Source organism: Neovison vison, chromosome 7 (genome assembly GCF_020171115.1).
Source record: "Neovison vison isolate M4711 chromosome 7, ASM_NN_V1, whole genome shotgun sequence".
Classification (NCBI taxonomy): Eukaryota; Metazoa; Chordata; class Mammalia; order Carnivora; family Mustelidae; genus Neogale; species Neogale vison.
The window spans coordinates 26,712,232-26,727,478 of record NC_058097.1 but is presented as its reverse complement, the minus strand read 5'-3'; the positions used below and the strand labels follow the sequence as shown (position 1 = coordinate 26,727,478).

At 38.6% G+C, this 15,247-nt stretch overlaps 1 protein-coding gene across 2 annotated transcripts in view; it reads left to right on the top strand.

Moving 5' to 3' along the window:
• RSPRY1 (ring finger and SPRY domain containing 1) overlaps positions 1–15,247 on the top strand; it is a 44,695-nt gene that overhangs the window by 7,871 nt on the left and 21,577 nt on the right. For both annotated transcript variants that reach the window (XM_044256081.1, XM_044256082.1), the window contains exons 2-6: positions 6,117–6,621; positions 11,376–11,428; positions 12,106–12,218; positions 13,292–13,418; positions 14,464–14,522. In XM_044256081.1, coding sequence (XP_044112016.1) covers positions 6,272–6,621; positions 11,376–11,428; positions 12,106–12,218; positions 13,292–13,418; positions 14,464–14,522 — 702 coding nt within the window. In that variant the 5' untranslated portion in view covers positions 6,117–6,271. The remainder of the gene's footprint in view (positions 1–6,116; positions 6,622–11,375; positions 11,429–12,105; positions 12,219–13,291; positions 13,419–14,463; positions 14,523–15,247) is intronic.

Sequence of the window (15,247 nt, the reverse complement as noted above, 5' to 3'; positions counted from 1 at the left end):
AAAAACATATTGAAGTCCAGTTGGTGATATGCATGCTGAATGATTTAGGAGGTAGTATACTGATGCCTATAATTTGTTTCAAAATGCATCAAAACCAATTAGCTGGACAGATGACAGATAGAGATGGGTAGGTATGTAATAAAGCAACTGTAATAAAATATTAGAATGTAGATGTTGGGTATATAGATGTTCACTGTAAAATCCAGCTTTCTCTATGTTGGAAATTGTTCTTAATAAAATGTTGAGGGGGCACTAAATATGACACTGGAAGCTATCACTTGTAATACATTCACTGCTTTAGGATAAAATCCAAAACATTTTCTAAGGAAAGAAAACCATTAAAATTTCCAGTATATTACGTGTTGTTACTGTTCATCCTGCAGGATTTAGTCTTTGGGAATTGGGGAGTGGACTGGAAAAAATTATGGCATCCTGTAACACTGTTTTGGAATGATGAGGCAAAGATGACAGCAGTAGTAATTTCATGCGTTTTTCTTCCTATGGCCGCTCATTTAACCAGCTTCTCCTTTCTTGGCAGCATAATCCTGAAGTCTTACTTTCAGAGAAAAGAAAGTTTTCTTAATGCCACTGAGCTGTATTATGATTGAATGCAAGCAAATATTTGAAGAGGTGAATCACTGGTTCCTGGACCATTGTGAGACAGGCTTAGACCAGTTGGCCAGATGTCTCTGTGGTGAGCTGTTTATGATGGTAGAGGACTATGTGTTGACTACCAGACCTCACCACTTCAACACTAAACTTACTGAGCAGCTCACTTTGATTTTTTTTTTCCTTTCAAAGCAGCTTTAAAGTAGATAAAATGTAAAAACTGAACAAATCATAAGTGATATAGAAGTGGAAAAAATAGCCTTCACTTTCTTTTGTAAAAGGAAATGCTTGATTATAATTACGCTCTTGCAGCAAAATGGCTATGAACAGTATAATGATTTACAAAGCATTATCATTTAGATGGGAAAAAGTGTCTAAGCGGTGGCTTCCAGCAGTATCATTATAATCAGTTGATGATTGCTACAGCCACAGATCTAATCATCATGTCTATTTAAATTATGTGACTAGCTTTTTCCCCCCCCCTCAAAATTGAGACTCGACCAGTCTAATGCTAAGTAGTCTTAAAGTTAGGGGGAAGTATACAGGTATTTGAGATGTTTTGCCTTTACATAAGCTCTGTTCTTACTCATTTTCCATTCCGCCTGTCAGCAGTTGAATGACATTACCCATAAGCAGGGTACCCATAAGCAAGTTATGATACTTCATAGGGTGGATCTGGTGGGAAACATAGGGAGCTGTCTTATTCACCATGTTGATACATACTGTATGTAATCATTAATGGATGTAACTGTATTCTGATGGTTTCTTTGGCTGCCCTCTCCAAAAGGCTATGTGTAAAGATAGTCTTAGTCCATTTTTCTGGAAAGGGAGATTAACTTCTTTGACCCCAGATGAATCACTCTGTAGTGTTTCAGTTTGTCCCTTCATTCCATCCATATGTCCTGCCTGTTGTGACAGGTTCTGTGTTAGATACTGTAACACAATGATTTCCAGTCCTGGCCACCGTCAGAATCAACTGGAGAATTTTAAGAGAACACATGTTTGGCCACATCCTAGAAATTTTGATTCTGGTGATTTGGAGTGGACCCAGGAATTTGCATTTTAAGAAGTACCTTAGCAATTCTAATGCCCATCGCCTTTGGGATGATTAAGCTACAATCCCTCCCAAGTTTCTTTGTCTAAAAGTATAGATACGTAAAAATTATTTTAGTATAGAGTAGATGAGAACTATAAAAGATAATTTCTTTAATTATCTTAGTGTTCTTAAATTAGGTCTTATTTTGGAGTCCCCACATCCCAGATTATTTAGTTACTCATTTTATAATGACATCTTGCATTTTTGGATCCAGTGCATTAGGCTCTGTCCCACACGTATGACATGCTCTATTACATTTAATCCTCACTATAGTACTGTGTAAGAACTATTATTATTTCCGTGTTTTAAAGTGTGTCAATAGCCAGGGTAATTGGACTACATAGCTGTATTACGGGGCTGGGACCTGAGCCCAGTCTGTCTGACTGCAAAGACCATGCCCTGTGCTGGAGCTGGCCTCTGGCATCCTATAGAAGATCTGTAGGCTCGTACTGTCTTCAAACAATGGCCCTTGGGAAGAGGACCACATAATGCTTTTTGGAATGAGATAAAACAAAGCTGTGTAAAGTATAATTATTTAGTTTCATTACCCAGTCTTTTGCCTAAAGTATTCACAGTTTGTTCCCTGAGAAAAATACCACAAGTGACAAAGATTTCCAGATGAAAAGCTATACATTCTTTAGCGCTGAATAAATCTAAAGGATCATATGCTTTGTTCACTAATGTCCCTAGCCTTTAGCTGTAATCCTTAAAATTCTCTGTATGTGGGGCGCCTGGGTGGCTCAGTCAATTAAATGTCTACCTTTGGCTTAGGTCATGATCCCAGGGTACTGGGATGGAGCCCCACATGGGGCTCTCTGCTCAAATGGGGAGCCTGCTTCTCCCTCTGCCTTTGCCTGCTTCTCTGTCTGCTTGTGCTCTCTATTTCTCTCTCTCTCTCTGTTAAAAAATAAATAAATAAAATCTAAAAACAAAAACAAAAAAAAACCCTAACAATTCAATGGTAAAGAATCCTGATTTATATATAAATTATCAGAATAATAAAAAATGTTTTAATATTTTCTGTATGTTCATTTCAGGAGATTTTTTAAAGATGCCAGGTCTCATTTTTTTCTTGTATGTTTCATAGACTTTCCTTTGAAGTGCCTCACAGCTCCTCCCACCAAATTAACCTCTTCCTTACACCTGGTCTTTACAGTTAGTCCTTAAAAGAGAAAGTCTTTGGTTTTAAAATATTTGAAAACTTAATCTTTTTTTTTTTTTACTTTATTTCCTCTTATGGCAAATTTTGTAATTGGCATCATCTTCTGGTTCATTTAGGGAAAATGACTCTTGGAAGAAACTGACCTGAACTACACTTGAATTCAATATGAAAATAGAAAAAAAAAAAAAAAAAAACCTGAATTCTTGTCATCTTCCTCCAAATTTAGTCAGATTTTTAAAAATAGCTGTAGGTATTGATATTTTCCATTTACTTTGGAACTGTATTAAAAGGAAATCTGCATAGATTATTCTTTATCCAGTTTAGCAAAAAAATTTTGGATGAAATGATGTTTAAGACTGAGATTCAACAAACTTTTTCAACCCATTGCCTTTCTCACAGGCATTCCCCAGATTTCTTGTTAATCTAAATAGCTTCACAAGCATTGGTATTAAGCTGTAAGGATCCTCTGTTTTCTTCGCTCTAACACTTTGTTTTCTGGGACTTAATCTCACCTTGACATTCTCAAATCATTATCAATTTTTTCTAATACCTGATTGGTCTCCCTTCCTTAGTGTGTCCCCCATTTAATGTGTCTGGCTGAACTGACACTGCTATTTGCTTGTCATGCCTGTCCCAGCTTCCATATGAGCATGTGGAAAGGCTCAGAAGCTATAGAGAAGCCAGTAAAATTTCCTCTGCTCTAGTAACCTTGACACCATGGAGCAGTTTAGGGTTAGAAAGCACTTGGCCAGGAGACGAAGCATCCCCAGAGTTCCTTTGTATTGAATCCTGGACCACTCCTTCTACCATACCCAAAGTACTGTTGGTTCAGACACAGATTTTTATGGCATAGTAAGAAACTATGACAAGCCAGCATGGATTTTGATACAGTCTTAATTGGAATGAGGAGTAGTTTTAAAAATTCTCGCGTAGAAAGAGGTGTTGGTAAGGGGAAAAAAGCAAACCACAAAACAATGGTCATGGCATTGTCCTAGTTAAGTTTTAAAAAAAAGTTTTGTGAGTATATAATAATAGGTATGAAAACAGACACATGAAGCTTTTAGCAGGGGTTACCTCTGGGAAAGAGAATGGCCTATGAAGAAAGCCTTTCTTCTCAGCAGCTTTCACTTTTCTATAGACTGTATGCAGCATTTGGGTCTTAAAAATAAGCGTGCATCCATTTTTTGTTTTAAAAAGTTAACAGATAAAGTTTTAGTAAATATTTGGGCATTTCAAGGAAGTGCACTAGGGGCATATCAGCTGGGCAGACCTGCGAGAAAACCTTGGATTCTTTACCCCCTGTCCTCTGAATTGTTTGAACAGTATCCTCTGAAAATTGTGTGAAAAGGACGTTAGGTTTTGGTCTTTTTCAGAAAGAAGCATAATGTATAAGATCAACTGAAATTTATACCAGGGACCCTCTTAAAAGCATTGTTTGTGATTTCTGTCTTCTGTCCTTTAAGCACTGAAATCTCTTGGTTATCTAACATCTGGGGGAATTGTCTCCCCTGGTCCCTGCAGTAATGGGACTGCTTTCCGGTTTAGAATGTGGACACATACTCCAGTAAACATACTCCAGTTACATCCTCTTAAGTATAATCTCCAAATTTTAAAGACAGCCTGACTGTTTCAGGGGAAAAGAACACCAATGGTATTATATGGTTAGGCCGTTGCTGTCTTGGTAATCTGGAGGGAAATAATGTCTGTTGCCTCTCTTCTCACTTTCCATCCCCCTCGTGCCCTTCCTTTTCTTGTCCCTCCCATCTCTATACAAATTAGATTATTATATGTATATGTAAAGATGTTCTATTACCATCTGTCTCCTTTGCTTCGGTTTTCCTCCATGAGCAGTAATTAAACTGCACAAATATTTAGAAGAATTTGCTACAAATCTGTCCCCATAATGGAAGTAACTTCTCTGGCCTCCAGTTCCATTGAATTACACATTTTAGTTATATCTGCCCCTGAGTGGGTACTCAATATATGCAGATTTAATTATAAATAACAAATGTAGAGAGTCTGGTCTCCAGTAGTCTAGTCTCTATTCCTCATGTGTCCATTTGTGCCCTTATGGGCCCTGTCTCCAGGTCTTGGTGTGATTCTTTACTTTCTGTTACCAAGCCCACCCTGTCCATTTTCTTCTTCCAGATTCTCCTTTCTAAACCTAGCCAGATTTTCTCAGTTTAATGAAGAGCAGCTTCTATCATTAGGTTTTCTGTTGATGAATATACTGAATGGGATGAGACTGGCCATCCATTAATTCCTGGAAGACAGGGGCTGTGCCTTGTCCTTCTTTGTTCTCCCAGTGCCTCCATGGTGGGGGCACAAGGTGCTTAGTCAGTATTTTTAAACAAAGAGAATTGGTGCATCCTTCTTTGTAACTTTGTATCAGACATGTCCTACAACAGACTGATCATTGTGAAAATGTAACCTTGTGATACATATTTGCCTTTCCCCAGTCTTGCTAATATAACAGAAAAACTTTGTAACTGCTTGTGTAAATTCTGTAAATTCTCAAGAGTCCCTCCAAATGGGAAATCTGTGCAGTTTGGTGATTGCATTCAAGAGAAACACTCTGCCTTTTATTCTTCTGGATATTGAGTGGGTGCTATATTATTTGTATCATAACTTTTTAAGCAACAAACATCTGTAATTTGATAGTCTGTTTGAAACATCCTAACTTTTCTCCTACATTTAAATTTAAAAAGGAGTTCATTTTTCAGAATCCACAGAAGGAGCCCTTGAAACTCATTCTTCTAATGTATTTCTGTATGGGTAGAACCAAACACACGGTTTTGTTTTGTTTTGTTTTTAAGATTTTATTTATTCGTTTGAGAGAGCAAGAGATCACAAGTAGGCACGCAGAGAGAGGGGAAGTAGCAGGCTACCTGCTGAGCAGAGAGCCCATGCGGGGCTCAATCCGAGGACCCTGAGATCATGACCTAAGCCCAACGCAGAGGCTTAACACACTGAGCCACCCAGGTGCTCCTCACACATATGGTGTTTTTTTTTTTTTTTTCCCAAATGGTAACTCCTGTTTACATGGGAACGGTTTAGCAATCAACTTTATAATGATAAAAAGGAATTTTTAATTGTTGATTTTCTTATGCAAAGGTACCTCTTTGTGTTGGAAACCTATAATAACCAAAGATGGTTTGTCATTGTAATCCTAATGCCTACAAAATCAAACTAAGAAAGTTTTGAGTAATCAAATGAACTTGGATTCATTTTTCCTTCCCTTTCTTTTAGAACTGCCACTGGATGACCCAGATTCCCTGTAACTGATAATGCTGAAGATCAGTTCTGCAACTTTCTTCCACATTGAGTTGTTAAAAACAAATAGAATGCAAGTTCCTCGACTCCAGATTATGAAAACAGTACTTGGAAAACTGAAAACTATCTAAATGATTGTCTTTGGTTGGGCCGTGTTCTTAGTGAGCAGAAGCCTTGGCCAGGGTCTGCTGTTGACTCTTGAGGAGCACATAGCCCACTTCCTGGGGACTAGAGGTGCCACTGCTACCATGGGTAATTCCTGTATCTGCCGAGATGACAGCGGAGCAGAAGACAGTGTAGACACCCAGCAGCAGCAGGCCGAGAACAGTGCAGTACCGACTGCTGACATGAGGAGCCAACCCCGGGATCCTGTTCGGCCACCAAGGAGGGGCCGAGGACCCCATGAGCCAAGGAGAAAGAAACAAAATGTAGACGGGCTAGTGCTGGACACACTAGCAGTCATACGGACTCTTGTAGATAAGTAAGTATCTGACTCCCTAGTCACCCCTCTGCAATGAAAAATGTTCTACAGGAACCATAACTTTGGGGTTCTTCCTTTCATTAGAGTATATTCACCAAGCCATGAGCTTACAAGGCAAGGGAGAACATTTTATTTCTCCTCCAGTGGCAGAGTAAATTATAAGGCTTGATGTTTTTACTTGCTACATCTACTACTATCTGGAAGTGTCTAAACATTTCAATAGCAGAGAACACTAATTAAAGCTACGATCTTCATTAGGGCATGTAGTAAACACGGAGTGAGTTTGTGTTGCAAGCTGCAGTAGGAACTAGTTTCACGGAGACCAACTCTTACCTTGCTTGCCTGTCTACACCACTGACCACAGAGTCAAGATGAGTTATTTTTCCAAGAGCATGGCTGCATGCACTTTCTGTTGGCAATGTAAGGACGGGGTCAAGGAGAATATCCTCCTCCCTTTTTGTATCCCTCATTTGGCCATCTTAGATCCATTTGGGAGGCTTGTAAATTGAAACTGCAGGGCACACCTGTACCTTTTTTTATTTCTCCCCTGCTTTGTCTAACTCTACTTATGAAATCCCAGATTGAATAACAGTGAAATGGGAGAACATGGTTCAAGTTGAAAAAATATTTTGACTTAACCATAGTTTAGTAGTTAGGAGCAAAAGTTTTAGAACCACAAGGGACCGAGTTTCAGATTTTGGCTGAGCTCTTGAACTAGCTACATGACACTGGGAGAGTTACTTCTCTAAGCCTCAGATTCCTCATCTATAAGACATAAGAAAATCTTTCTTACAAAGATTATCATGAGATAATACATATAAAGAATCTAGCGTGGTGCCTTGCACATTCTAGTTGCTTAATAGATGATCATTTGTGGGGGTTTTTTTAAGTTAGATGTGGGTTCTTTTTGCTTGAGCCTCTCCTAATTTAAGTATCTAACTATTTGATCATCACATTTATCAAAATCGTTTTAATTCCTCAAAATTAGAGCATTAAGCAAGGTATACCTGTGCATATTTTTCTGAGGTGCTTTTTTTCCCTCATAGAAATAAATTTGTTTTGCGTATTTTTCTATCTGCTGTAGAACATGCTAGGGAAAGGTGGCTCTTACAAATATTCTCCATAACCAGTTCAGAAAGGCCTCCCTAAGTTTATTAAACCAGCCTTTGAAGTAATTCTGGTATCCCAACTAATTTAATGTTCATATTTTTATAGAAAATATTTATTGAATATAAATATATGCCATTTTTCACCCCTCAACCCCAGGCAAGGGGCTAGAAGCTGTTATTTAAAGTTTCTTCATGGTGACATTTAAAACATACCATAAAATTATAAGGAGAAGTTGCCCTTCCTGAATAAGGAAGTAAACCATGAGCAGTGTTCTTTAAGCTCATTAAAAAAACAGGTACAGAATACTTTGCCATATTTTTTAAAAGAGTGATTAAGAGTGTGTGGGAGCAAGGTAGGAGCTCTATCTCCAAGATCTTAGAAAATATAGATTATAAGTGAACTTGTTGATGAAGTACATGAAGTGAGCAGCATACATAATTTGAGGAATAGGGTCACTTTTATCTTAAACCTGCATGTACCGAATTATCACTATGACTCTTCTGAGAATGGACAAATAGGGCAGATGAGCAGCAAGTGTGACGGGACCTGTTACAGACTCTAATGGCAAAACAAGCTTCAGACAGTTACAAACCTAGTCACCATAGCTTCCTTTTGAGAAGCTACTGAAGGAGAAGAATTTCATAACCTATAAAGTTGATAAGGCTGTTTAAGCTAACCGTGAACAATAGGATAGATGGACTTAGTACAAGTTTACATAAAACGATGTATGTAGATGTCGCAGTTAGAGAGCGATGGGCCTTCATCGTTCTCCTCTTTCTGCTTGTTACTTAGGAAGGGGTGACATTGCTCCGAGAGGAGAGCAGTTTCTAAAGCTGTAATGAGAGAGTTGCTGTAGGAAACACACTTTAAATACATTTATTTTAAAATCATTTTGAAGTTCTATTATTTGCACTTTTTTGGTAGAGACTTCATATTGAGGTCATATGACCTCAGATTGTCATATGGTTTGGAACTATAATCTACGGAGTCCTGATGGAATTTTTTCCTCACTGAGTGTGTGTGTGTGTGTGTGTGTGTGTGCACACGTGTGTGCACGCGCACGTGCTGCCTCCCTCTCCATCACACTGTCTTTCTGCCTATCTCTCTTCCCGTCACTTTTGTTGTCATCCCCATCCACCTTCAGGCTATGACTGAACCTAAAATTGGTGGTTCCGAGTTCCCACATCACTGTGAGAAGCCCACGCCCTGCTGCATGGCTTTCTTTGCCTTATCTGTCACTGGAGACTCGGGGCTTATTATCAGTTGTAGCTCCTATGATCATTCATAACTTATGCAACTTTGTTCACTGAGTGGGGAACCCTGTCCAAGCTTCACAGGTGGGGCTTTGGTCCCCATTACATACCACGCAGGCTTGTGGCTCCTGGTCACCTCTGTCTAGTTTCAAGACAGTGAGCCACAGTGTCCTACGGCTTTAGCTCCTGCCTCCCACCAGAAATTTCTGCTCCGGTTCTGTTCCAAGAAGAACTTTATCTTTTTTCTTTTTTTTTTCTAATGTAAGGTTGTGGATGTCCTTTAAGTGCATCTGTGTAGAATTGAGGTCCTTATAGTCTTTATTGGTCACTGACTCTGTCATAATTTTATTATTTTTTCCTTTTCCCCTAACCCTATTGTCTCCTTTGCCCCCCACTATCCAAATATCAGTGGGAAACCATTCTCGTGAATTTAAGGTATGTTCTTCCAATTTGCCTGCCATATATTTATGTCTGTACAGGAAGTTTATATTAGTGTCTTGTGTGTGATTTTAAAAACTTACCTAAGTGAGGTACCTGAGTGGCTCAGTTGGATTAGTGTCTGCCTTTGGCTCAGGTCATGATCCCAGGGTCCTGGGATAGAGCCCCGCACGATCCCTGCTCAGCAGAGAGCCTGCTTCTCCCTCTCCCTCTGCCACTCCCCCTGCTTGTGCTCGCTCTCTCTCTCTCTCTCTCTCTGTCAAATAAGCTAAAGAACAAAAAAAACCCCATAAGTGATACAGTTATATAAATCTTGTTTTTAACTTCCCTTAACATTATGTTTGAGACCTGTGTTATTGTGTGTAAAGCTACAGCTGCTTCTGACTCCTGCAGAGTATTCCTTTGTATGCTTGAAAGTACTATTTTGTTATCCTGTAATCTGGTGATGGTCACTTCGACTAATTCCAAATTTTTGTTCCTACAAATGTGGCACTGCAGCAAATAACCTCATATGCATCTATTACCTGTGTAATAGTTTGTCTAGTATTGTTGGGTACATTTAATTTCATTATTGCCAGATTACTCTCCAGAAATACTTGTAATCAGTCAGTTATACCATTTAAGACAAATCTTTTAAATGCAAATTTTCCCTTAGTTATGGAAAGGTACAGGATATGTCAAATAAGCAGTACCTAATGAATACCTGAAATGAACTTAATAATTCCCATATCACAAGATTTTTCTGAGGATTAAATGATTGAAGACAATAGTTTTTGCAGTTTTCTTCGTAGTAAAACAGAGAGCCACGGTATGTAAGTAAATGTGAATGTATTCCCCGAGTAATTAGATTTACCGTTATTTGATGGAAAGTATTTTGTTCATTATTGAAGCTCCCCTAAAGCACCTCCTTAAGATTCCTGGGATCACAGACTGAAGTCCCACTGAATTAAGGTATATAATGCCATTTTAGAGCAATGTCTAGAATTTTTTTTAAAGACTTAATTACGGGAAACCTGGGTGGCTCAGTCAGTTAAGCACATCTGCCTTCAGCTCAGGTCATGATCCCAGGGTCCTGGGATCGAGTCCTGCGTCTGGCTCCTTGCTCAGCCAGGAGCCTGCTTCTTCTTCTGCATGCTGTTCCCCCTGCTTGTGCACTTTGCACATGCACCCTATCTCTATCTGAGAAATAAATCTTTTTTTAAAAAAATAAGGAATTTTTTACTTGAGAGAGAGAGAGAGAGCATGGGCACAAGCCTGAGTGGGGCAAGGTACAGAGGAGAGGGAGAAGCAGACTCCCTGCTCAACCATCAGCCCCAGCGTGGGGCTGGATCCCCGGACCATGAGATCATTACCTGAGCCGAAGGCAGATGCTTAACCAACTAAGCCACCCAGGTGCCTCCAGTGTCTAGAATATTAAATAGCTCCTTGCTTAAGTTTGGTTTCTTTTTCTTCTAACACCCATTTTATCAAGTTCAAACAAATAGTGATATTTCCCAGAAGAACACTTAAACATGAAGATGTTTATGTAGGTCCTTGCTTCCGTAAATCCTCTGTTGAGATTATAATCTCCCTTCCTGGTGTTTTTTTGAGGTAAGTTGGAGGGAGATGATATTGACCTTCTTCGCTCATCTCATTGGCACTGAGCCTCTAAAGGAAAGCTGAAAGTAGTTACCTGGCCTCCAGTTTTAGTCCTGTGCTTTTACTTCAGGCCAGTGGTGGTCCTTTCCTAAGCCCTCCCACCCATTTGAATTGTGGGCCTTCACAGAGGGTGGTTAGAAATGAGCTCATGTTGTATGTGTTGTATAAAGAGTGGAGCTGAAGCAGTCTCTTCTGTCCCTCCCCATATGCATTTCTTCTTTCTCTCTCCACTCCCACACTTTCAGTTGGAATTTTTATTTGGAATTGTTATTTCTTAGTTCTTCACTTTTGATATCTTGACTATTTGTTTTTCAGTGATCAGGAACCTCCCTATTCAATGATTACATTGCACGAAATGGCAGAAACAGGTATTCTTTTCTTAAAGTTTTCTTAAAATACTTTCTAATGAGTTAATGACTATGAAAAAATGTGGCCACTTTTTTTTTTTTAAATAAGACTCCAAAAGTACTTAACACACATGATCATGAAAAAAAAGCCATTAGTTTATGGAAATTTTCCTGTACAGGGGTAATAACTAATAACCACTGTATACTGCATCCTGAATATATAACTATACTTCTCAGTATTGGTTTTATTTCACCAAAATTATTAAAAGAAAAATTTGGGGGGATCTGATAGATCTTTGACCATAGCCCTTCCAGAATGGGGAGGACATTTTTTGTCCCTCAATTTCCTAAGTGTCATCTGAAATTAGAGCCAACTGCTTCAGATACTTAATCTTCTCAGTAAATGCCTATGTCATAAATAAGGTGCTGAAACTATTTTAGTTATAATTTGAGAATCCAGGACCATATCTTCAGTTTTGTCCAAACGAAGATGCCTCCAAATCACCAGGCTCCTATAAGTTAAGAATCTTTGACTCTACCATGACTACAATTAACGACGATGTCCATGCCAGTGTTAGCTGCTTAAAAGCCAGAAATGTTTCTGTTTTGTTGTGAAGTCACCTTGTGTTATAAGTTCTGTATTTTCACGTTTTTAAAATAGTCGCTCCATTCATAGAATCTTCTTGATTTGCTCTTAGATGAAGGATGGTTGGATGTTGTCCAGTCTTTAATCAGAGTTATTCCATTGGAAGATCCACTGGGACCAGCTGTTATAACATTGTTACTAGATGAATGTCCATTGCCCACTAAAGTGAGTCAATACTTGGCTTTTATGAAACTGTCACCTATGCTTAAACACAGGATGAACATCCACAAAGACTTTTGACATAATGTGTTTCCTCTTTATACATTTGGGGTCTATTTCATTCAGTATCAACTTTATTATATAAACTCGCCTTTTATTACTAATGAAGTGCTACATCCTCTTTCTGTCAATAGTTTACTATAAAGCTTTAGTTTAAAATGTTAAAAATGAAAACATTTATATCTGAAATGGCAATCTGTATTTGAAATTAAAAGAGAACGTTCATAAAAGGGAACGTTGCTGAGCTGATTATTTTCTTACCCCCTGCTAAACAGTTTTCTCATTACAAAAGGTTTTCTTTAATGTTTCCTATTAAGAGAAAAAAACTGTTACACTGAAAGCACTTGTGAGTCTTAAACATATTAAAGACTGGCATAACCTTGGTTTTCCCTTATATAGAACAAAAGTATCAAACTTTCATTATCTTAGTCCATATGTTCTATGGACTACGTTTTTTCAAATTTTGGATGCTGGTATCTTTCATTTGTTTAAGCCTCAGACATTTAGGCACAACATGGAAAACATTACAGACAGAAGAGAAAAGCCTTTGGCCTAGTCACTGATGAATTGACCTTTGCCTAAGCTTATAATGGGTTTCTTTTATAATTTGCCTCAAAAACTCTGCTGAGATTTGCTCTTGCTTGATTTAAAAAAAAAAAAAAAAATTGTAAGTCACTTTTTACTTCAACATTACTAAGGCCCAGTTGTTATCAGTCATTTTGGCATTTGGGTGAATTTAGTCTGTTTAATGATTCACGAGTATATCATGTATTTTTGATACAACTGGTACATTTTGAATGAAGGGAAATCTTAACAATTCATGTAAGAAAACTTCCAGGTTGATCAAATAACATTTCCCATCAATAATGACATCATTGGGTGGATTATATCATTTCTTTATGTTCCTTCTGAGTTAATTTAATAGCTGGCGAGGTAGCTTTCATCTCAAATTATTCCCTTGGGGGAAAAAAGCCTAAGTAATCTATTTATGAAATCCACTTGTACATTTTTGTTTTTAGGATGCACTCCAGAAATTGACTGAAATTCTCAATTTAAATGGAGAAGTAGCTTGCCAGGACTCAGGTCATCCTGCCAAACACAGGAACACATCTGCAGTCCTAGGCTGCTTGGCTGAGAAACTAGCAGGTAACTCTGGGAACCTCTACCAGGAAAGATCTTCAGTTGTTTGACATAAAGGGGAAGACTGCACTGCAGGTCTTTAAGCAAACCTGTTGTACCAGAAAGGAAGGTCTTTGTCCCAACCACCACCACCAAAAAATACATAAATAAATAAAAATTTAGGGACTTACTGGGAAAAAATTACTCAAAGGCCAAAGAGATGAGTGCAATATAATTTAGCTTTGAGGATTTTCGGAGGGACACTTAAAAGAACAAGTTTTACTTATGTGCTTTAAAATTAGGAATAAAAGGCTAAATTCAGTAAAATAAAGATTATGTAGTTATATATTTATGCATATAATAGATAAGATACATGTATTTACTTTATAAAGTTTAGCCAGATAGTGGAGACATACTAGTTGGGGAAGAGGAATAAGAACATTAAATTGGAGCAGTTCCTGAGAAGAGAAGCAGATACTTAACTTGCTTATGGACATGACCCACTTTAGGCAAGTTAATATCCAAATACAGGTGAATACCTCGGCTAGTTCATCACGTATCGTGAAAGAAACAACGGATTCAGGGTGTTTGGGTGGCTCAGTTGTTAAGCGTCTGCGTTCAATGCAGGTCATGATCCCAGGGTCCTGGGATCAAGCCCCACATCAGGCTCCCTGCTCAATGGGAAACCTGCTTCCCCCTCTCCCACTCCCCCTGCTTGTGTCCCCTCTCTCACTGTCTCTCTCTCTGTCAAATAAATAAGTAAAATCTTTAAAAGAAAAAAAAAAGGAAAGAAAGAAACAACGAATTCAAAATCAGGACACCTGGATGCTGGCTCTGGTTCTTCCACGTGTACCCCAAGTGCACTGGAATGAGTCACTTCACCGTGGGTTCAGTTGCTTAGCTGTGAAATGGGAACACCGCTATTCCCTGCCTCAGAGCAGGAGGCTTAAATAAGACAATGTGCATGAGAGTAGCTGTCAAACAATTCACAAATCAATTTTATTGTTATTAATTACTGATAAGAAAGAATATGGCCCATTTCATTATATCTCATGTTTGTTGTGTTGTCTAGGTCCTGCAAGTATAGGCTTACTTAGCCCGGGAATACTGGAATATTTGCTACAGTGTCTGGTAAGTAAGGTATCAAAGCTAGTTTTTCTTAGTCATCTACAACTGTGCATTTTTCTAAAATTGGCAGTTTAACCACTGGCACAGAGAATGGAATCGGTTATAAATTTTATTTGCAGGTGTTTCCTGAGTGTTTATCTATTCCCTCCTATTAAAAAAAAGAAAACAGAAAAAAAAAATGAGGGTGGGATAGGAATTCATTACAAGCAAAAGCAGCCAAGCTGGTCTGGTTTTGAATTTAGTCATAAGATAGCTACTATGACTAGCTTTTGTGTGTGTCCTTAGAGTCTGCCAAATGGTAGTAGAGACCTCCACAGTGGAAACAAAATTACATGGCATTCCCAGCCAGGAAACTGTCAGGTCAGATTGCCAGTGTCTATAAATCTCTACTCCTTCCCTCCCTCCCTGGCTACCGCTCTTCTAACTGTTGCCATAGAGTATTTGATCTATTGTCTGTGACGCTCATGGTTTGCTGAGGTGGTGCTGTCAGATCGCTCACACAGGCCGACTGCAGACTTGACTGGTCTGTATTTGTAAAAGTTACTTTTGCAGGCCTAGTGAGCACTGGCCTTCTTCAACATCTGAAAGACCTTATTTCTCAGTACCTGTATGATATGTACTTAAAACACACACCATTATGCTAAGCAAGCACTGTGGGGATACAAAAGTAGTATAACAGTCCTCTGCCCTCAAGAATCTTCCTGATTGACTGAGGGAACAAAACTGCC